Below are 24,492 nucleotides of genomic sequence, written 5' to 3' on the forward strand. Positions count from 1 at the left end.
TGCCTAGTCTCCAGACACTGTAATTTGCAAAACTTAAGCCTTTCTTCGTAAGAGCACCCCTTTGTTCCATTCACTAATCTTGTTGCCCTTCTCTGTACTCGTTCCAGCAGCTCTTCATCCTTCTTGAAATGAGGCCTCCAGACCTGTACACAGTACTCTAGGTGTGGCCTGACCATTGCCTTATACAAGGGAATAATCACTTCCTTATCCCTGCTGGAAAAATTCCTGTATATCACTGACAATACTCCATGAGCTACTCTTGCAGCCCGTCTGCACTGCTCAGAGAACTTCATATCTGCCTGCACAACCACCCCCCAAGTCCCTTTCATTCTCTACCACTGTCAGTGTAGTACCATAGAGTTGATACGTTGCTCTGGGGTTGCTGTTTCCCATGTGTAGTACTTTACATTTGTCAATGTTAAACTTCATTTGCCACCTCTCAGCCCATCTGCTCAACCTTTCCAGATCCTGTTGCAGTAGCATAGTGTCAGTAGTGTCCTTGACAACCCTGCCAACCTTTGTATCGTCTGCAAACTTGGACATTAAGCTTGATATACCATCATCAATATCATTTATAAATACAGAAAACAATAATGGACCCAACACTGAGCCCTGAGGGACTCCACTAATAACATTAGTCCACGATGAGCAGTGTCCATTGATTATCACTCTGTCTTCTCCCCCTCAAACACCCATTTATCCATAGCAGCAATTTGCCTCCAATGTCACACTGCTCCAATTTGTGTAGCAGTCTTCCATGTGCAACAGTATCAAAAGCCTTTCTAAGATTCAAGTATATAATATCAAAGCTATTCCCTGCATCCAGTTCTTTTGTGACTGCATCACAGTATCCAATCAAATTGGTCAGGCAAGACTTCCCCTTAACAAAACCATGCTGTGTCCGAGCTATAGCTGAAGTCTTGTCTAAATGATCCTGCAGTGCTTCTTTAACCAGTGCCTCCATTAATTTTCCTGGAACAGAAGTTAAGCTCACAGGTCTATAATTATTTGTGTCAGCCTTTGATCCTCCTTTGTGAATTGGGGTCACATTTGCACATTTCCAGTCTATGGGTACCTCCCCTGAGTCCAAGGAAGCTCTCATAATTATGGCTAAGGGTTTGCTTACTTCCTTTGCTGCCTCCTTTAATATAACTGGATAGATCCCATCCACCCCGGGTGCCTTTCTTGTGTTTATCTTCAACAGTTTCTCCTCCACTTTACTCCCAGTTATTTCAAGATTCTGTAGCTTACTGCTAGAGTTGAATACACCTCTGGCATTCCCTTCGCTGAATAACTCCTCATGTGTGAATGTCGATGCAAAATATTCATTTAGTTTGTTAGCTACCTGAGCAGGATCATCAACAGTTGACCCATCAAGTTTAGCTATTTAATTAGTAAAAGAACAGGTAACTCAAGAGGCACCTTCCTGATTCACAAGGCACTTTTCTGATTCAATGCCAAGAAGCACGATGGTTTATATCACTACAATAGAGGAATGGGGAAGTCATATCTAATACTCATATCTACTTTGTCAGTATTAAAAACCAGTGTGTTAATATACTGGTTTTCAACATTAAATAAATACCATTTGTTCTGATAGTTTGATGATTTCTTGACTTCATGCCTGCTTATTTGTATATTAAAGTCCAGTTAAATCATTGTGCTTTACAGATTGAGCAATATTTTTTGGCATTAAATATATGAAATATCGCACTTGCCATTTAAGTAAGTTTAAAGGAACTGGTAATTCTAAATAAAAATTCAGAGCACTTTGAGGGCCAGTTAACATTTATATAATAAATATTTAAGATATCTAATACTTATATCTTACTTTGTCAGTATCTCCTAAAAGACTTGGTTCAGGTTCAGATGTATAACCAGCATCTCTCTCATAGACTTCCTCCAGATCTTCTTCTGATACTTAAATAATTATAAAAGGAATAAAACAAATACATTTTTAGTATTAAATAATTATTTTTAATAATTACTTAATAATTAATTGGGAGTATAATTGGGAGTTTTTTTAATCTAAGTTTGACTTTTTATGCAATTGCTAAACCAGCATAAATAAAATGCAATATATTAAAGAGACCACGGATCAATACATGATTAAAATATGCCTTCTTTTAAAAGTTTTTAAAAAAACAATATCAAGTTCACTAGCACTCATTTTCTAGCTGAAACAAGCTTTGATTTACTTAGTACTTGAATGGACTGGACCATTTTATCATCTAATATAATATACTGGCTAGTCACTTTATTATGAAAATGTCATAGGACCACCTTTTGTATGAATTATTGCTTTGAAATGTCTTGCCACAATGCTATGAGGTTAATGGGGATGATACTGCACCCAAGGGGACAAAAATCGAGTTTTCGGGGGCAAAAAATCATGGGTATTATAATGGCTTGTGGCCCTCCAAAGTTCATCCCTACCCAACAACATCTTATTCCTTAATATTTCATTTCTTTCATTGGGTTTTCTTTTTCTCTGAGACAAATGATTTTTAACATATAGGTATATTATACTAGGAGTGACTGAGAAATTTTGATAAAAGGAAGATAGTGGGCGTGATTTAATTCAACCACCTTTGCTTTTTGTAGGCATTAAATGCCTGAGTGCTTTCAGAGGCTATGTCATCGTAATCCTTGGCATTTGCACCTTTCCGACAGCTGCGACCTTGACTTCCGCAGCACGGTTTATTTTTTTTATTCTTTTGTTTGATTGGTCAATATATGAGGCATGGACGGGATGAGGAAATGTTTCAGTCTATTGTTTCTACTTTCTAAGTGACAATTAATACTGATTTATTGTTTTCTTGCAGAAGTTGTTTATTTTGATCCATAGTGCTTTTGTGAGTGACACTGGCTATGAGAGTTAAACAAAAATAGTTTATATTTTATTATTTACAAGTGCTGAAAAGAAAAGAGTTGACAGTGTCTGGACGAATATCTAGCTTATGGTTTTATTGAAAGCCCATTTGACTCAAGGTAGCCTATGTGTCTTATATGTAATAGTTCTTTTTAAAATGAGGCTATGAAAATATCAGGACTTTTAGATCACTTAAAAAGGAAACAAAACAAAAATTTTAAAAATTTAAAACAGAATTTTGAGCAAAGTAAGAAGAACACAAAAAACAAATGATGATGGAATGTTGAGTTTTATAAAATTGCAGAAATCATTGCAAAAACTGGTAGTGCTCATACAGTTGCTGAGACCATTATATGACCTGCATAAGAAACTATAATTTCAACAGTGTGCATCAAAATCCTTCCAGTATTTTAAAAGCACTGCCATTGAGCAACGATACAATTCGAAGACCAATCGATGAGGTGCCAGTTAACATTGAAGAGCAGTTAATTGACAAACTAAAAACAAGAAAATTTTCCATTCAGATTGACAAATCCACAGCTACTGACACAATAAAGCTCTTCAAATGGCATACGTTCATTATTTCAATGACAATTGTAAATTTAAAGAAGAGATACACTGCCCTACCATTAATATCCAGACACTTCAGACAAAAAAAGCTTTTATTGTGTTATTTAATATTTTGTGCTGAAACCTTTTGCTTTTATGACAGCCTTCAATCTTTGTGGTATACTCTCAACCAGCTTTTTATAAATGTCAAGTAATATGATCCTCCACTCTGCCTTTAATGCAGCCACCAGTTCGGCCTTGTTCTCTGGGTGATCTCAACATGCATGTACGCGATGATCCAATACATCCCAAAGATGCTTGATAGGGTACAGATCAGGACTCTGGGCTGGCCAATCCAACTTTTCAACACACCCATGTCCTCAAACCACTCGAGCAGTATGGCATGGCACATTGTCTTGCTGATACAGGTATGGGCTTCTTTAAGGCCCATACTTGTATCAGCAAGACATAATTGCCCAGGTTGTCCTAGTATTGCACAGCATTCACGGTTTTGTCGATAATGCCTAACTGGCCCAAGCCAAACCATAAAAAGCAGCCCCATACTACGACACTGCCTCCACCAAACTTCATTGTTGGGAGGATACAATGAAAAAGGAACTGTTCCGCTGGCATTCGCCACACTCAGGAATGGCCATCAAGACTGGTAGAGTGTGAATCTCGACATAGGACTGTTTTTTACTGCAATACAGTCCAGGATTCGTGCTCCTTATGCCACCGGCATCTACCATTTCTTGAGGTGATCAACAGCTTGTGAACAGCTGCACGACCATTGTAACCCATATCATGAAGTGTCCTTCATATTGTACTAGTGCTGATATGCAAATCAAATTATGATTTGCATGCACAGTTCTTTGCAGAATTCTCTTGTCTCATTCTATTAGTTTTTGGGGTTTACCTTGATACAAAAGCAGAATCAAAAAGTCTTAGAAATGTCAATTGCACTGCTTGCGTATCACCAAACTTTTCCATTGAATTTGTTCATAGATAGTAATAGAGGCATGTTATGCAAGAAAGCAAGCGTATGAGCTCATGTAGCATCAGCCAAAAAAAAAAAATGTTCACACAACCATTACCCTAAAGGTTTGTCCAGTTCCTCCTTGAATTTATTTAAGCTATCAACTTCCACAATGACAGATGAAAGTTTTTTTTAGCAATTAAGCACACGCTGGCTAAAGGCAAATTTCCGCACATCTATTCTACAACTGTCTTTCTTCAATTTGAATTTATGTCCCCTTAGGTTCATAATCTAAGCAAGTGGAAGAATCCCATCAGAATTCAGCATGCTCAACACATTCAAGGCCTTTTACACCTCAATCAGATCACCTCACAGGTGCCTAGTCTCCAGCTGCTGCAATTTGAAGAACTTAAGCCTCCCTTGGCAAGAGGATCTCGTCATTCTCGTCGGTGCATGTATACTTGTGTGTACACCAATGCTAGGAGTTTAGTAAATAAATTTGATGAATTTGAGGTATTGCTCAAAACATCAAAGGCAGATATTGTGGGGATTTCAGAGACGTGGTGTCACACAGATATAAGGAATGCAGAACTGGAATTTGGGGAGTACAATGTCTACAGAAAGGATAGACAGGATAGGAAGGGAGGAGGGGTTATGCTATTAGTTAAAAAACACAAAATCCAAGGAAGTGAAGCCAGTCGACATCGCTGGACAGTGCAGTGTCGAGTCAGTTTGGTGTGACATAAGCATTGGGAGATCAAAATTGAGAGTAGGAGTGTGCTATAGGCCTAATGACTCTGATGAGTATAATAAGAAACTGTTCGGAGAAATAGAGTGGGCCAGTAAATCAGAGAGTCTTATAATGGGAGATTTTAATTTCCCAGATATTGACTGGAATTTGGGGGCGGGTCACTCACACAGTAGCAAGGCTTTTGTGGATTTATTGGATGATTGTTTTCTACATCAGCATGTTCGGGAGGCAACTAGAGGGAGTAATACTCTTGATTTGATTATCAGTAGTGATTCTTCATGCATTAAGAATCTGCAGATAAATGAACCACTAGGTGGCAGTGATCACAGTGTGCTGAAGTGGGAGTTACTCAAAGAGGTAACTACCATTAGGGGTAAAGGGAAGGGGTATTGCTTTCGTAAAGGCGACTACAATGGACTGAGACAGTATTTAAATTCTATACAGTGGGATCAACTGATGATATTGCCAACAGCAAATTCAAAATGGGAAGCATTCAAAGAACTTATCTTGGAAGCTACTAGGCTTTACATACCAACTAAGAAATATTGTTCAAGGTTTAGGCCTAAATGGATGTCAGATGAACTAATGAGGCATATGGCAGAGAAGAAAAATGCATGGGATACATACAAATTAACACGTGACACATACGCCTATGATAGATACAAGTTGATTTGTAACCAAGTTACAAAGGAGGTTAGGCAGGCGAAGGCAGATTACGAGAGATCCTTGGCAAGGGATGCGAAGAAAAACAGCAAAGAGTTCTTTACTTATGTAAACTCTAGAAGGAAGGGGATGAATCAGATTGGTCCACTTGAGATCGATGGGTCAACTGTTGATGACCCTGCTCAGGTAGCTAACAAACTAAATGAATATTCTGCATCGACATTCACACATGAGGAGTTATTCAGCGAGGGGAATGCCAGAGGTGTATTCAACTCTAGCAGTAAGCTAGAGAATCTTGTAATAACTGAGAGCAAAGTGGAGGAGAAATTGTTGAAGATAAACACGAGAAAGGCACCTGGGGTGGATGGGATCTATCCAGTTATATTAAAGGAGGCAGCAAAGGAAGTAAGCAAACCCTTAGCCATAATTATGAGAGCTTTCTTGGACTCAGAGGAGGTACCCACAGACTGGAGATGTGCAAATGTGACCCCAATTCACAAAGGGGGATCAAAGGCTGACACAAGTAATTATAGACCTGTGAGTTTAACTTCTGTTCCCGGAAAATTAATGGAGGCACTGGTTAAAGAAGCACTGCAGGATCATCTAGACAAGACTTCAGTTATAGCTCGGATATAGCATGGTTTTGTTAAGGGAAGTCTTGCCTGACCAATTTGATTGGATACTATGATGCAGTCACAAAAGAACTGGATGCAGGGAATAACTTTGATATTATATACTTGGATCTTAGAAAGGCTTTTGATACTGTTGCACATGGAAGACTGCTGCACAAATTGGAGCAGTGTGGCATTGGAGGCAAATTGCTGCTATGGATAAAGGGGTGGTTGAGGGGGAGAAGACAGAGAGTGGTAATCAATGGACACTGCTCATCGTGGACTAATGTTATTAGTGGAGTCCCTCAGGGTTCAGTGTTGGGTCCTTTATTGTTTTCTGTATTTATAAATGATATTGATGATGGTATATCAGGCTTAATGTCCAAGTTTTCAGATGATACGAAGGTTGGCAGGGTTGTCAAGGACACTACTGACACTATGCTGCTGCAACAGGATTGGAAAGGTTGAGCAGATGGGCTTCTAGGTGGCAAATGAAGTTTAACATTGACAAATGTAAAGTACTACATATGGGAAACAGCAACCCCAGAGCAATGTATCAACTGTGTGGTACTACACTGACAGTGGTAGAGAGTAAAAAGGACCTGGGGGTGGTTGTGCAGGCAGATATGAAGTTTTCTGAGCAGTGCAGACGGGCTGCAAGAGTAGCTCATGGTGTATTGTCAATGATATATAGGAATTTTTCTAGCAGGGATAAGGAGGTGATTATTCCCTTGTATAATGCAATGGTCAGGCCACACCTAGAGTACTGTATACAGGCCTGGAGGCCTCATTTCAAGAAGGATGTAGAGCTGCTGGAACGAGTACAGAGAAGGGCAACTAGATTGGTGAATGGGACAAAGGGGTGCTCTTATGAAGAAAGGCTTAAGTTTTGCGAATTACAGTGTCTGGAAACTAGGCACCAGCGAGGTGATCTGATAGAGGTGTACAAAGCCTTGAATGGTTTGAGCATGCTCAATGATGATGGGATTCTTCCTCTTGCTCAGAATAATCACCTGAGAGGGCATAAATTCAAATTGAGGAAAGACAGATGTAGGATAGATGTGCGTAAATTTGCCTTAGCCAGCGGGTGGTTGGTAGGTGGAACAGACTTCCATCCCTTGTCGTGGAAGTTGATAGCCTAAATAAGTTTAAGGCTCAGCTGGACAGGTATTTCGAACGAACAGAGGGGTGAAGTGGAACTGGTTATTTTTATTTATTTATGTTCCTTTTTTTTTTTTTTTGGCTGATGCTGCATAAGCTTGCTTTCTTGCATCAAATGCCTCTACTAATGCTAATTCCCCTCACCAATCTTGTTGCGCTTCTCTGTACACTCAAGTAAATCTACATCCTTCCTAAAATGAGGCCTCCAGACCTGTACACAGTACTCAAGGTATGGCTGCACCATTGCCTTATACAAAGGGATAGTAGTAGTGGCATGTGATGCAAGAAAGCAAATGTATGAGCTTATGCAGCATCAGGCAAAAAAAAAAAAAAAAAAAAAACACACACACCATTCCCTCCAAATGCCTGTCCAGTTCCTCCTTAAATTTATTCAACTACTTATCAACTTCCATAATGACAGATGGAAGTTTGTTCCAGCAATTAACCCATTGGCTAAAGGCAAATTTCCGCATATCTAGTCTACATCTGTCCTTTCATAATTTGAATTTATGCCCCCTTAGGTTCGTAATCCGAACAACTGGAAGGATCCCATCAGAATTCAGCATGCTGAACCCATTCAAGGCCTTATACACCTCAATCAAATCACCGCGCAGGTGACTAGTCTCCAGCCATTGCAATTTGCAGAACTTAAGCCTCTCTTGATAAGAGGATCCCTTCATTCCCCTCACCAATCTTGTTGCCCTTCTCTGTACACGCTCAAGTAAATCTACATCCTTCCTAAAATTAGGCCTCAAGACCTGTACACAGTACTCAAGGTGTGGCCTGACCATTGCCTTATACAGAGGGATAATCACCTCCTTTTCCCTGCTAGCAAAATTCCTATATATCATTGACAAAACCCCATGACCTGCCCTGGCAGCCTGTCTGCATTGATCAGAAAACTTCATATCTGCCTGCATAATTACTCCCAGGTCTTTTTCATTTACTACCACCTTAAGTGTAGTACCACACAGTTGGTACGTTTCTCTGGGGTTACTTCTACCCATATGCAGTACTTTGCATTTGTCAAGGTTAAACTTCAGTTGCCACTTCTTAGCCCATCTGCCCAAATTATCTAGATCCTGTTGCAGTAGCACACTGCCATTACTGTCATTAACAACCCTACTAACCTTTGTATCATCTGCAAACTTCGACACTAAGCCTGATATACTTTCATCAATATCATTGATAAATATACAAAAAACAGTGGACCCAAAACTGAACCCTGTGGAACTCCACTAATAACATTAGTCCACGAAGGGCAGCACCCATTAATTACCACCCTCTGTTTTCTCCCACTCAACCATCCTTTTATCCATTGTAGCAACTTACCCTTAATACCATTCTGCTCCAATTTGTACAATAGTCTTCCATGCACAAGTGTCAAAAGCTTTCCTAAAATCCAAATATATGATATCAGAATTATCTTTTGCATCCAGTTTCTTTGTAACGACATCATAATATCCTATGAAATTTGTCAGAGAAGACTTTCCCTTAACAAACCCATGCTGTGTCTGAATTATTGCTGCAGTCTTGTCTAGATGATCCTGCAATGCATCTTTAACCAGTGACTCCATTATTTTACCCGGAACAGAAGTTAAACTAACCGGTCTGTAATTACTCGTATCACCCTTTGATCCCCCTTTGTGAATTGGGGATAGAATTGCACATCTCCAGTCCATGGGGACCTCCCCTGAGTCCAAGGATGCTCTCATAATGATGGCTAAGGGTTTGCTTAGTTGCTTTTCCACCTCCTTTAATATAACTGGATAAATCCCATCCACCCCAGGTGCCTTTCTTAGGTTTAACTTCAACAATTTCTCCTCCACTTTGCTCTCAGTTATTATGAATCATTAAGCACCCTGCTACAATTTGATAACCTTCTGCCATTTTCAAACCTTAATAACTCCTCATATGTGAATGTAGATGCAAAATACTCATTTAGTTTTTTTACTATCTGAGGATCATCAACAGCTGAACCATCGATATCCAGTGGACCAATCAGATTCATCCCCTTCCTTTTAGAGTTTATATAAGTAAAGAATTCCTTGCTGTTTTTCTTAGCATTTTTAGCCAAAGATTTCTCGTAATCTGCCTTTGCCTGCCTAACCTCCTTTGGGACCTGATTACAGACTAGCTTATATCTGCCATAGGCTTCTGAGTCGCTTGATAATTTATATGCATCCCATGCATTTTTTTCTTCTCTGTCACAAGTCTCATTAGTTCATTTGATAACCATTTAGGCCTAAACCTTGAACAATAATTCTTAATAGGTATGAAACTTTTAGTAGCATCCACGATTAATTCCTCGAATGCTTCCCACTTAGAATTTATTGTTGGTAAACAGTAGATTCTAAGTCAGAATATAAAATGAACCGTTGGTAGTGGCATTTCCTAATGTGATCCAAGGCTAACTCTATAGTGTGCAGCTCTGCAGTTGTTGTTGCATTCAGAGAGAATCTGCTCTGATATAGTGGTGTCTGGAAAGACAGCAGCAGATCCTACATAGAATTCTGACTGCGAGCCGTCTGTGTAAACTGGTGCAAAGTCAGAATGTTTAGCTCTGTGTGCTGAAAAAAGCTGCAGGTAGACAGACAATGGAATATCTGACTTTCCCCAGTTTTTAAGGGAAAAGTCGCATGTTGAAACGTGAGCATGCCAGGGTGGAAGGGGCTGATTTAGTGTTTGGGCAGCCCTGTCTGCCTTGATTTTAAGTTCTTTGAGTAGAACTTGGAAAGAAATACCAAAAGGATGATTGGCAGTCTGATAGGCATTGTACAAACTTTCCTATCGTGGTTCAAAAACGGATGGCCACGTCAGATGGTCTGGCAGGAATTTCAGTTTTAAAGCATATTGAAGAGACAACTGCTTACATCAAAGTGATAAAGATGGTTCATTTGCTTCAATGTATAGGCTCTGGACAGGAAATGTTCAATATGCCCCAGTAGCGATATGGATAGCCTGATGATGGATAGGGTCCAGCCATCAAAGGACACTGTCCCTGGCTGAATTGTACACCTGGGATTCATAATATAGTCTCGATCGCATGAGTGCAAGGTAAATGCATAGTAGGGTGTGGAGGACAAAAAAGCGAAGAATATTAAGACCTCTCATGCACTTTTTACGAAGTTGACAGATGTGATCTAGAAAGGTCAGCTTTTTATCAAATACGAGTCCCAAGAATTTTGTATATCTGACACTACTGGAATAGCATTTTGTCCAAGCTTTAATTCAGGTTCAGGTTGAAGATTACGCTTATGACAAAAGTGTATGGAAATGGTCTTGTGCGGGGAGAATCTGGATCATTTAGCAAGTGCCCAGGATTTAAGGCGCTTAATAGCATGTTGCAGTTGAGGGTTATCTTTCAATAACCCTCATGTTGCATGACTGACAAAATATGCTAAAGTCATCAACATAGAGGGCATTGTTTACAGTTGGAGGAAGCTGTTCTGTAATGGAATTTACTTTGATGGCAAATAGCGTGACACTTAATACTGATCATTGCGGTACTCCCTCCTCTTGGCAAAATGGACAAGAAAGTGAGGATCCTAAATGAACTTGGAAGGATCGCTTTGCTAGAAAGTTTTTAATAAAAATGGGGAGATGCCCTCTAAGACCAAGGTCATGCAAATCTTTTAAGATGTCAAACTCTAAGTTGTATCATACACTTTCTTCATGTCAAAGAACACTGACACCAAATGTTTGTGTTTTAGGAAAGCATCCCAGATGGATGTTTCCAGTCTAATAAGATGGTCCAGATGGACCTGTTTCTGCAGAAGCCACACTGAATGTTGGAGAGAAGGCAGTTTGATTCTAAATACCACATTAGACGAAGATTAACCATTCTCTCCATGATTTTGCATGACAGCCGGTCAGAGCGATAGGACGATAATTAGCAGGAATTTTAGGATCCTTTCCGGGCTTCGCAAAGGCAAGAACAATTGTCATGTGCCAGGCATCTGGAAACTGCTCTTCATTATAGATTTTGTTATATAAAAGGAGAAGGTGATCCATAGATGTTGGGGAAAAGTGGTTAACTATTTCGTAATGGATTCCATCTGGTCCAACAGCGCTTGCTTTAGAAAGTGAGAGAGCTCTTTTTAATTCCTGCATAGTGAATGGTTCATTGTAGGAACAAAGGCCCTTTAGTGTGAAATTTAGTGCCTGTTTTTCTCTTTTATGTTTCAGGACCAAAAACTCTGGGGAATAGGATGATATCCCAGAGAGTTTGAAAATGTTTCCCCAAGAGCATTGGCTATTGAAGTGGGCTATGCTATACTGCATCCATTTTTTTTTTTTTTTTTTTTTTGTTAGTGCATCGGCTTCTGTGACCATAATGTATCTCCCAAAGTTTTTGCATTTACTCTGATCCAAGCCTGAGGCGGGATTCGATCCCACGACCTTTGGGTTGCTAGGCAGGCACTTTACCCACCCGGCTGGCCCGGTCAGCAGTGCATCCATTATAGTCCAGGATCGATGAGGGGGTGATATGTATATTTTCCCTTCATTTTCCAGGTTTTATCCCAGACCACCTTAGCACTGGTAGACTGAGTAATCGATGACATAAAACAGATCCATGATTCCTTCCGACTCTGATGGCGAGTGTACTGAGCTTTGGCTCGTGCACATTTAAAGGCTATAAGGTTGGCCGTGGTGGGATATCGGCGGAATATCCCCCATGCTTTGTTTTGCCCCTTTTTAGCTGCTGTGCATTGTGAATTCCATCATGGTTTGGGAAAAGGTGGAAACCAGGGCAGATGTTTTTGGGATTGCAATTGCAGCTGCACGGACAATGTTTTCTGCAATGTACGTGACTGCATCATTGATAGGCTCCTGACTGACTGTAGTGATTTCAAAATTTGCCTGATGTTGAAAGGCATCCCAGTCAGCCTGATCAAACTTCCACCATGGTAACCTAAAAGGCAGACATGGTCTCCCAGTGTGTAAGCAGGTTATCACAGGGAAGTGATCTGTTCTCCTCCACTTCCCAAGTGAGAGAAGGGAGAAGAGAAGGGGAGCAGATAGATAGACCAATGGCAGAAAACGTACGGGTAAGCATGTGGAAGAAGGTGTTTGTTCCAATATTTAGAAGGGAGAGGTCATTGTCATTTAGCATATGCTCTATGACTCAACCCCTTCCATTGATGCTAGCACTGCCCCAGAGTGTATTATGTCCATTGAAATCCAAGAGAAGTAAGAAAGGGGAAGGCGACTGCATTACAAGATCATCAAGGTCTTTCTGGGAGATGTCACTCCCAGGTGGCAAATAAATAGAACAGACGGTTAATAAAAATCCCACTGTAAGGCGAATTGCAACAGCCCCTATGCTAGTTGTGAGTAGCAAATGCTGAACTGGGGTCTGGTTGAACACAAGGATAGTCATTCCTCCATGGCTAAAATAATTTAGCCATTATTTTGGCCTGGTGGATCCATCAGGCGGCTTCCGAGTTGCTGAGGGCTTGCTTTTATTTAGTCTTGGATTTATCTTTTATGGGGAAGTATGTATGCTGTCCCATGTCCATTTCTTCCTCTGCAAAAAGAGTTCCAAGACTGATTTGTCCCCTACATCCATTGTTTCTTTACCACTTGGTTTTGGTAGTGGTGGAGTGCTCCAGCGGAACGGATATAGGAGTGGCAGCTGTCTGTTTTTTTTTGGTGGGCTTTTGTGAACTCAATAAATAGCGTGCAATCGGAGTGAATGACTCATGGTGGTACAGTCATCTCAGTCTGTGTACCGATACTGCACTTCACAGAAACCTTCTGAACATATGAAGGCTTCCCACTATTTATTGGTTGGATGTGTTTCCTAGCCTCTGGGTAGGAGATATTCAGCTCTGTTTTTAGTTTTTGGATCTCTTTTTCATCCTTCCACCGCTGGCATGCTCTGGAGTAGGCAGGGTGCTCTCCTTGGCAATTTACACAGATCGGTTTGAAAGCTGAACATTCCTTGCTCTCGTGGTCTTTCACACCACATCGAGCATAGGCAGGGTTACCACAAGAAGCTGCTTGTGAGTGGCCGTATTTTTGGCATTTAAAACCCCTCAGTGGATTTGGCATATAAATCCTCACTGGGCAGTTTAGATGGAACTGCCTAGATGGAACTTGGAGGCCGTGGGGTGTTAAATGTTAGGATAGAACTCGGGGTGGGGACGAGATTCCCATCCTTTCGCATTGATATTCTTTTGACAGCCGTCACTCCTTGTTCTTTCAATTCAGAGCAGATCTCTTCTTCAGAGACATGAAGAAGGTCCCACTCTGAAATGACACCTCATGAAGAGTTTAAAGTTTTGTGGGGGTTACGGTGATAGGTATCCCCCCTATTGATGTGGCTTTCAGGATTTTTTCCGCCTGTTTCATATCTGTAGCTTCGACCAAAGGTTTGCCAGAACGCAGTCGTTTTGCAGATTTGGCTGATCCTGCCAACCCTTCTAATCCTTTCTGGATAAGGTGACATCTTCCCAATTGACTGCTCTCTGGGGGAATGGAGAATGAGGAAGAGCAGTGTCACTGATGGTGGTGTATCCTCAGTTCTGGCTCTTTTTACAGAGGTGCTTTCTGCGTTATCATCTTGATTAGGTAGGGGTCTTGTTGGGGGCCCAGAAGAAATAGGAATTAAATTACTCATATGAGTAAGATAAAAAATTTCCAATGCCCTAAGTACCTCACCCACCATGGAGCCCTACGAGGGAACACTCACTCATGAACTAGCAGGTACTGTGTATACAAATGGGACACCAAGTTCGCTTAGGAGCACCATACCCACATTTCCAATAAGCCTTGATCCTGTCCCAGGACCAAAGGGAGGGAGACTTATTGGAATGCAGTTGACCCTAGCAGTAAGAACCACCCGCCGATTGATCCTAGTCGGGCCGGTCCGGGACCACCCACCTTGTCGAAGCAGAGACCAAAGTGATGTATCAAGGCTGGGCCCCTCAACCACCAGGATCCCCTTTTCCAAGTTTCCACAGGTTGTGGCTATTTTTCGTCATTTGTTATTTGATTTTTTTTTAGGAGCATTAGCAACTAAAGCCATATTGCTCCGGAGAAATGTGGTGGTCATTCCCTGACCTTTCAACATCCTCCGTATTTGGTGGTCATGGCCTCGAACCCTGGTCTAATCAGGAAGCATGTGCTACGCACTGCTGCTCCTGTCCACCTGGCTAAGGAGATGCCCACGGGTCGTGGTGCATGGCTGCACATGCTGGATTCCAATGATGTAACCCTGGAACCAAGGTATGGGCGTTGGATCCCAGTGATGCTAATCAGGAAGACCAGCAGCATCACTGGGAGGTCTCCTCACCACAGGTGCCCACGGCGAGGGGATTCAAACTGAGGAAAGACAGTTTTAGAATAGATGTGCAGAAATTTGCCTTTAGCCAGAGAGTAGTTGATTGTTGGAACAAACTTCCATCTGTCGTTGTGGAAGTTAATAGCTTAAATAAGTTCAAGGCAGAACTAGACAAACTTTTGGAGAGAATGGTTGGGTGAAATGGGAAGTTTTATTTTTTTTTTTGGCTGATGCTGTATTTACTTTCTTGCATCATATGCTTCTACTAATGCTAAAGTAGGCATGAGAGTCAGCTGCAACCATTGACATTCAAAGACAAAAATGCAGAGCAGACATAGGCCAATTATCACCCTTAAGCTAGAAGGAACAGAAGAATAATCAGGAGAAATAAGATAGTCGGGGCTGAGAAAAACAGTGGGATGCTGTTAAAAGGGAAAAAATTGGGGAGGGAGGTAGGAGAATATAGGTGGGAACATATATCACTGAGATAATACAGAGTAGACGTATGTCAAGTATTACCCTTTAACCAAAATGAACAGAAGAGTAATTAGGACAAATGATATGAATGGTGATTTAGAAAAACAATAGATGAGATTTTATTAGAAAAACAAAAGTAGGGTTTAGAAGACTGTAGATGGGAACAGATATCACTGAGATTAGAACTGGTATTATGTATATTTGTGAAACAAATCAGGAAGTTTTTGGAAGGTTTAGATGTGATAAGTTGAAAAGAAGTACATATAAAAGCCAAATTTCTCGTAAAATAAATAAGATAAGAAATATTCAAAATAAATGAAACAAAGCTTAAAATTAAAATATTGCCAATAATAGTAATTTAAATTCATATAATAAGCATATTAAATCAAATTAAATGAAATTCAAAATGTGAATATGCAACCAATTTATATTTCAAGTAAAAAAGCAAACAAATGCTAGAAATAATTTCAGTTATTACAAGGATATTAGCTAAATATGTTAGTAGGAAATACTATAAAGAGCTATTCACAAATTATAAAACAAGATTTTTCAATTTCTAGAATCCCCCTCCAAGTCCTTTGTAACTTACATTCATTTCTTATTTTCATAAAATGTGATAAATAATGTGATGAGGGTAAAAAGCCTCAAGCCTTGTCATTCTCTGAAGATGACAGTTAAGCCTACTAAAGAAGTCAAAAATGCATTAGCATTAGTAGAGACATATGATGCAAGAAAGCAAACTTACGCAGCATCAGCCAAAAAAAAAAAAAAACACTGACGCTCCCATTTCACCCCTCTGTTCATTCCAAGTACCTGTCAGCTCAGCCTTAAATTTATTTGGCCTATCAATTTCCACAACAAAGGATGGAAGTATGTTCCACCAACCAACCAACCACGCGCTGGCTAAAGACAAACTTCTGCACATCTATCCTACACCTGTCTTTCCTCAATTTGAATTTATGCCCTCTCAAATAATTATTCTAACCAAGTGGAAGAATTGCATCAGCAGTGAGCATGCTCAAGCCATTCAAGGCTTTATACACCTCAATCAGATCACCTCGCAGGTGCCTAGTCTCCAGATACAATAATTTGCAAAATTTAAACCTTTCTTCATAAGAGCAACCCTTTGGTTGCTCAAGGTGTGGCCTGACCATTATATAAGGAGATAATCACCTCCTTATCGCTGCTAGAAAAATTCCTTTATATATATCACTGACAAGACACCATGAGCTACTCTTGCAGACAGTCAGCACTGCTCAGAAAACTTCATATCTGCCTGCACAATTACCCTCAGGTCCTTTTCGTTCTCTACCACTGTCAGTGTAGTACCACAGAGTTGATACGTCACTCTGGGGTTGCTGCTTCCCATATGTAGTACTTTACATTTGTCAATGTTAAACTTCATTTGCCACCTCTCAGCCCATCTGCTCAACTTTTCTAGATCCTGTTGCAGCAGCGTACTGTCATTAGTGTCCTTAACAACCTTGCTGATCTTCGTATCGTCTGCAAACTGGGACATTAAGCTTGATATACCATCATCAATATCATTTATAAATACAGAAAACAACAATGGACCCAATACTGAACCCTGAGGGACTGCACTAATAACATTAGTCCATGATGAGCAGTGTCCATTGATGTCTTCTTCCACTCAACCATCCCTTTATCCATAGCAGCAATTTGCCACACTGCTCCAATTTGTGCAGCACTCTTCCATGTGCAATAGTATCAAAAGCCTTTCTAAGATCCAAATATATGATTTAAAAGTTATTCCCTGCATCCAATTCCTTTGTGACCACATCATAATATCCAATCAAATTGGTCAGGCAAGACTTTCCCTTAACAAAACCATGCTGTGTCCGAGCTATAACTGAAGTCTTGTCTAGATGATCCTGCAGTGCTTCTTTAACCAGTCCCTACATTTTCCTGGAACAGAAGTTAAACTAACAGGGCTATAATTACTTGTGTTGCCCTTTGATCCTCCTTTGTGAATTGGACTCACATTTGCACATCTCCAGTTCATGGGTACCTCCCCTGAGTCCAAAGAAGCTCTCATAATTATGGCTAAGGGTTTGTTTACTTCCTTTAATATAACTGGATAGATCCCATCCATCCCGGGTGCCTTTTTTGTGTTTATCTTCAACAATTTCTCCTCCACTTTACTCTGTTATTACAAAATCATCCAGCTCACTGCCAGAGTTTAACTCATCTCTGGCATTCCCCTTCCTGAATAACTTCTCATGGGTAAATATAGATGCAAAATACTCATTTAGTTTGTTAGCCACCAGGATCATCAACTGTTGAACCATCAATATCCAATGGACCAATCTGATTCATCCCTTTCCTTCTAGAGTTTACATAGGTAAAGAACTCTTTGCTGTTTTTCTTTGCATCCCTTGCCAAAGATTTCTCGTAATCTGCCTTCACCTGCCTAACCTCCTTTGTAACTTGGTTACAGATCAACTTGTATCTATCATAGGCTTCTGTGTCACATGTTAATTTATATGTATCCCATGCATTTTTCTTCTCTGCCACATGTCTCATTAGTTCATCTGACATCCATTTAGGCCTAAACCTTGAACAATATTTCTTAGTTGGTATGTAGAGCCTAGTAGCTTCCAAGATAAATTCTGTGAATGCTTCCCATTTTGAATTTGCTGTTGGTAATATCATCAGTTGGTCCCACCATATAGAATTTAAATATGGTCTCAGACCACCGTAGTCACCTTTATGAAAGCAAAAACCCTTCCCTTTACCCCTGATGGTAGTTACCTCTTTGAGTAAATCCCACTTCAGCACACTGTGATCACTGCCACCTAGTGGTTCCTTTATCTGCAGATTCTTAATGCATGAAGAATCACTACTGATAATCAAATCAAGAGTATTACTCCCTCTAGTTGCCTCCCAAACATGCTGATGTAGTAAACAATCATCCAATAAATCCACAAAAGCCTTGCTAGTGTGTGAGCGACCAACCCACAAATTCCAGTCAATATCTGGGAAATTAAAATCCCCCATTATAAGACTCTGATTTACTGGCCCACTCTATTTCCCTGTACAGTTCCTTATTATACTCATCAGAGTCATTAGGTCTATAACACACTCCTATTCTCAATTTTGATCTCCCAATGCTTATGTCATACTAAACTGACTCGACACCGCACTGTCTAGTGATGTCGACTGGCTTCACTTCCTTGGATTTTATGTGTTTCTTAACTAATAGTATAACACCTCCTACCTTGTCTATCCTTCTTGTACACATTATACTCCCCAAATTGCAGTTCTGCATTCCTTATATCTGTGTGACACCACATCTCTGATATTCCAACAATATCTGCATTTGATGTTCTGAGCAATACCTCAAATTCATCAAATTTATTTACCAAACTCCTAGCATTGGTGTACAGGCAAGTATACCTGCACCTGTTCCTAGCTAACTTAACACAACACCCATATGTTTACTTGTACTGCAATGACTCCCAGCAGTCTCTGAAATACCCTGGATCTCGTTTTCCAGGCTGCTGCTCATTCCAATAGAAGCAGTGCAAGAATCACTTTAACCTCTGCCAGTGGCTACTATTAATCTATTAGTCCTTGTATCCTCCCCAAGCTAGCAGTTTTCCGACCCAACTATCACTGCCTCGATAGCATCAGCAAATATTCTTGCACCCTTTCTATTCAAGTGTATCCCATCCCTGTAAAAACAGTCTCTCCTGTTAACAAGTACAGACCAGGCTGAAAAAAATTCTACCCCCTTGAGCCTTGCACAATCTTTCCAGGGATGAATTGATCGACAAGGCTCTCATCATATACTCCCTGGACAGAATTGCAGACACTTTCAAATTCAACCCTAATTTATGGCTTTTTTTCAACAGTGACCTGTACTTGTTAAGTGATTCTGCCCATCTCCTACTCTTAATATCATTAGTGCCAACGTGTACAGTAATATCACCCTTTGTGCCCTTAAAAGATATCTGCTCTACATCATGAACCTTTGCCCTTGGCAGACATATGATGCTATTGGAGTTGATATTATACTCCCACTTGCGAGTCAAGTGGGTCAAATTTCGGCAAAGTAGTTGTTCTGCAACAACCATATCCTCTGTTTACACCTTCACTACGTTGGAGCATTAGTATCTCTGGGTATATCCTCATATATAAAGTTTCCAAGAACACCTGTGCCTATTATGCTGGAAGGTACAATTGAGGTGTGAACCGATATAAGCAGTGGTCATGTCTGATGACATGATCACTGCTTATATTGGTTCACATAACCTTTTTATAATCTTTAACCTTTTTCGTTATGCCATCAGACAGCACTAACTAGATGGCTCTCATCACCTAGCTTATTGGAAGCTTGGCACAGTTGACTGGTCACATAGAGTTGGCCAATATACCTTACATTGAGCTTTAAAATGGTTTTTGCAGATTTACCAATAGCCAGTGGGGTGAAGAAGGTCACTCATTTAATTTCAAATAAGAACTTGTTGCTCTGGTGCTCATCTTCGATAAAATTTCTAGACAAGATCACATGTCCACACAGAATTTTCCCAACCTCTAATCCTTCCAAATATATGTGCATCACAAATATTATTTCTACTGTCAAACAAACTCAGTTCTTTTTCACTCTCAGAGTTACTTTTCTTCTAAACAGGTACTGACTTCAAATCTCAAATCCACCCTATTATATGAACAATGTACCCCCATCCCCTCAAGCTTCTAGATATCCAAAAGAGGGTAGTCAGGATAATAAATGACCCATTTCTTACAAATTTTCTACCTTTCCTCATATCCATCACATACATGTTCAGTTAATGCTGACTATATCTTTTCTATAGGTACTTTCACGAATACGGGTTTACTAAATGGATATCTGTAACTCCACCTCTCTTTCAAATTGGTCTGAACATGTGTCTCAACTAGTCTAGATGCTTTCTGAAGAGTATGGATTCATGGTTTTTTCTTTTTTCCTAATGTACTGCATACGTGGATATTTCTTCTTAGGAAAAAGAAGAAAGACATTTCTTCTTTTTCCTAATGTACTGCATATACGTGGATGTTTCACTATTTAGTGAAATATCCACGTATACATAGCTTCCTCAGATGATTTTGGTCCTCACATCTTTATAGTTGGCAAGATTTGCATTTTCATTTTTAGCCACAAAGGACATTAGTATTTTCATTTAATTTTGAAATTTATGTTCCTGCTGCTTTGGATTCCTGTATATATTGGGGTGTATAAGAAATTATTATTATTATCATTAAAAGTAAAAATTATTATTATTAAAAGTATAGAAAATCATTCTTGTATATGTTTGGTGTATAGAGAAGTGGTATATAGATTCTCTCTTCGGTAGACTCAAAATTATTATTCTTTCGGTTTTAAATTATTCTTGACCATTGCCTTTCATTTTATTTCTAAATTATTAATATTTCATAGTTTCTATAATTTCTGCTTTACGTTACTGCACTTCGTTATAGTTATTGGTATTATTTTATAAGTATATATTGCAGGATATTAGTTTCTATGCATACTATTTCACCATGGATTTTAATTTTTGCCTAGTTTTCATATAGTTTACTCTTTTTATTCACTTTATTCATAATAATATAATGTTAGAAGATTTTTATAGTTAGAACTTAAAGTACTGTATTTTCTCATAATTAAGCTATTGCTATAAATTAATTAGAATATAACATAATAATAATATAATATACAGCTTGAACATTTCAACTGTCATAAAATATCAGTGTATATTTCAGAAATGTCGATATATATTAAATTACTTAACTTACCATCTGATAAATGTCTTCGTCGAGGTGGATGGATCTTGCACACCAATTCAGCCAGATCCGTAAAAGATGCATTTTGTAGACTGCCAGACTATTAAAAATTAGCAAAAAAAAAAAAAAAAAAAAAAAACCCTTTCATATTAAAAAATAAATTCTGTTTTATACTATACTTACTGCTCTTTCAAAAAAAGCATAATGGATTTAATTTACATTCATCATTTTATATAAATTTATATACATTACCTTGTCTCACCATCAATACTTTTGTGAATACATATATATACAGCTCATCCTACTATAACATGCATTCCAAAAAGCATAAGAGAAGTATGTCATAGCATACATATTTTAACTGTCAGGTAATCATCCCATTTTCAAACTTATTTTTATCAATTCATATTATATTATGATTGGTAAAAACATTAAACTCAAAGGTTATTAATTAAAAATTTATTGAAATAAAACATGAATAATATCATTTCATTTTAGATGGCTAATTTTTCAATCAAAAAAAGGGGGGGACTTCTTGTATTGGGCCCATTTTTAATTAAAGTAAAAGGGCTACTTTTCTCTTCTCTTATAAAATAAATTTGTAATTGCACATGAGATCATCCAAATTTCTTTTCAACATCTGGATCCATATCAGAAACAATTTTTGCAAAAATTTTAAACTTCCATTTTTTTTTGCACTTACTGTTTACAGCAAGGGCAGTAAGAATATGTATATATAGGATATGTATATAAATTTTTACAAAAAAAAAAAAGAAAATATGAAACATGCACCAGAGGGAAAACAAACTGAAATGGCACTAGTGAGAGAGTGTAACATCATGGTGTGCAGGATGTGCATATGTAATGGTGGACAAGGTGTCAAAATAAGTATGCATGTAACTTGAAATGTGCATTGTAAAATGCCAATTTATTGCAGAATGAGCTATACATACACTGTCCTACCATTAATAACCAGACATCACTCCATTGACAGCTGTCTCCTACCCAAGTTCTACATATCACAAAGGCCTATGATATATGTTCATAAGCCCTTGTGGAGACAGACTGGTGCTGAAACCATCAAAAAATGAACAGGCAAATCTCCAAAGCTCAGAGAACATGACAAGAGGGGCTCTGACAAAGAACTGCCTTGGATCACAGGTCTGCACTGTTGCCACACACACACACACACACACACACACACACACACACACACACACACACACACACACACACACACCACCCCCCCCACCCTCAGTGTGACAATCTGGACACGTCAGCACCAGAAGTGTACAGGATGCTGCAAGATATGAGTTACCATGGTTGTGAATATGTGAGTATTCAAGGCCATTAATTACTCTGACTAATGTCAAAGGCCATCTAGCTTGGTGTAAGATCTGCCATTCTTGGACTGTAGACCAATGGTAAGCTGTGCTTTGGAGTGATTAGTAACAGTACATTGGTCTACCAGCCCGGCAGACTTGTCTGGGTGTGGTGGAAGGCCAGAGAAAGCTACCTGCCAGACTGTATCATCCTGACGCAGCTTGGCAGAGGCAACATGGTCTGTGCTGGTTTTCATGTTTTGGACTGGGACCAATGATTGTTTTGTACAAAATCATAAATGCTCAGGTCTATCTAGACAATGTGTTACTTATGTTGTGGCAGCATGTCAGGGAAGGCCCATACCTGCTTGCATTGTGATGGATTTATTTGGAGATATGAGCATTGAAAAGTTGGACAAGACAACCCAAAGACAAGACAAAAAAAGGAACACCCAAAAAAGAGCTGAACGGTGGAAAATATCAGAAGATATTTAGAAATAGTTTTCGGAGAGTGTTTTATGGAGACTAGAGGCTATCATAAAGGCTAAAGTTTTCAGCACACATTATTAGTTTTCATGTAAATAAAGATTATATGTGGATATACAGATGGCTGGATATTAATAGTAGCACAGTGTGTGTGTCAAGGCCATTTAAGATAATGTGTCCATTCATATACAAATTTTCTACAAATCTCCAAATATACATGACCATATCTTATCTGTGTTTCCAAGCAGCTGCAGATACAATTTATAACAGCTTTGAAAGTCGGAAGGAGAACTCATTCCTTGTAGTTCATGTGCATTTGGAAAATTCACCACTGTAGACAATATGTGTTCCAGTTTCAGTACTGATTTAACAAATGGCTTCAGATGGACAAAGTTGAGCATTCAAGAAAATGTGTGAGTGGACTGTGGTTCAAGCTCATGTGATTGCTAAATACTGAAAAAAATTGTATTCACTTTTGAAACGATTAATCATAAACTCTTCTGACTTATTAGTTGTGCCAGAGTATAAAGAGAAATGGCACAGATAGTATGAATAGTTCAATATGCTGCCTGGAGACAAACTGATAATTAAAAAGACAAAAACTTCCATCACAGTTGGGGGTGACAAAGGAAAGGTAACAAGAAAATTAATAAATCTTCCTTGATTGGGGATGAGGAGGTGATGACACAGCAAAGATAATTATTTAAATATTATGTTAATTTCAGATTTTTTTAAAAAAAAGTTTCATTAAAAGATTACTAAAAGTGTCCAGACATTACTTGTGTAACTAAAGACATGTTATATATCTGAAATTGTACCTAACCTATTATACAGTTTTAACTTATTTCATATTGGGGAAGAACGTTACCCGATTATTTTCCATAGAATTATACTTTTAATAATGACTATTCTTATATCACATGAATATTAAGATAGTTTATTCAGTTTATAACTAAATCCCTATACATAAAGGTGACATTTCAGGAACCTTGCTGGTATTCATCATTAGCATTACAATTAGCAAGGGCATGAGACGCAAGAAAGCAAGCTTATATAGCATCAGCCAAAAAAAAAAAAAAAAAAAAAAACACCCCCCCCCCCTTCTCATTTCACTCATCCACCTGCTCCAAATGTTTGTCTAGTTCTGCCTTAGATGTTTAAGCTCTCCATTTCTACAACAACAGATGGAAGTTTATTATAGCAATCAACCACCCACTGGCTAAAGCCAAACTTGAACACATCTATCCTACAACTGTCTTTCCTCAATTTGAATTTATGCCCTCTCAGGTGATTATTCTGAGCAAGAGGCAGAATCTTATCAGTATTCAGCATGCTCAAACCATTCAAGGCTTTATACACCTCTAACCTCCATTGTGACTTGGTTACAGAAGAGTTTATATCTATCATAGGCTTCTGCGTCACTTGTTAATTTTTATGTACCCATGCATTTTTCTTCTCTGCCACATGTCTAATCAGTTCACCTGACATCCATTTAGGTCTAAATCTAGAACAATATTTCTTAGTTGGTATGAAAAGCATTACAATTAGCAGA

At 39.0% G+C, this 24,492-nt stretch overlaps 1 protein-coding gene across 3 annotated transcripts in view; it reads right to left on the bottom strand.

Moving 5' to 3' along the window:
* The window catches only part of sws (patatin like phospholipase domain containing sws), a 469,178-nt gene that overhangs the window by 1,084 nt on the left and 443,602 nt on the right, over nucleotides 1-24,492 (bottom strand). For all 3 annotated transcript variants that reach the window (XM_090369181.1, XM_090369180.1, XM_090369179.1), the window contains 2 exons: nucleotides 21,145-21,232; nucleotides 1,832-1,920 (listed from right to left, as the gene is read on the bottom strand). In XM_090369181.1, the coding sequence (XP_090225307.1) occupies nucleotides 1,832-1,920; nucleotides 21,145-21,232 (177 nt within the window). The remainder of the gene's footprint in view (nucleotides 1-1,831; nucleotides 1,921-21,144; nucleotides 21,233-24,492) is intronic.

This window comes from Mastigoproctus giganteus, chromosome 3 (assembly GCF_048544385.1).
Source record: "Mastigoproctus giganteus isolate SK-2022 chromosome 3, ASM4854438v1, whole genome shotgun sequence".
Taxonomy (NCBI): Eukaryota; Metazoa; Arthropoda; class Arachnida; order Uropygi; family Thelyphonidae; genus Mastigoproctus; species Mastigoproctus giganteus.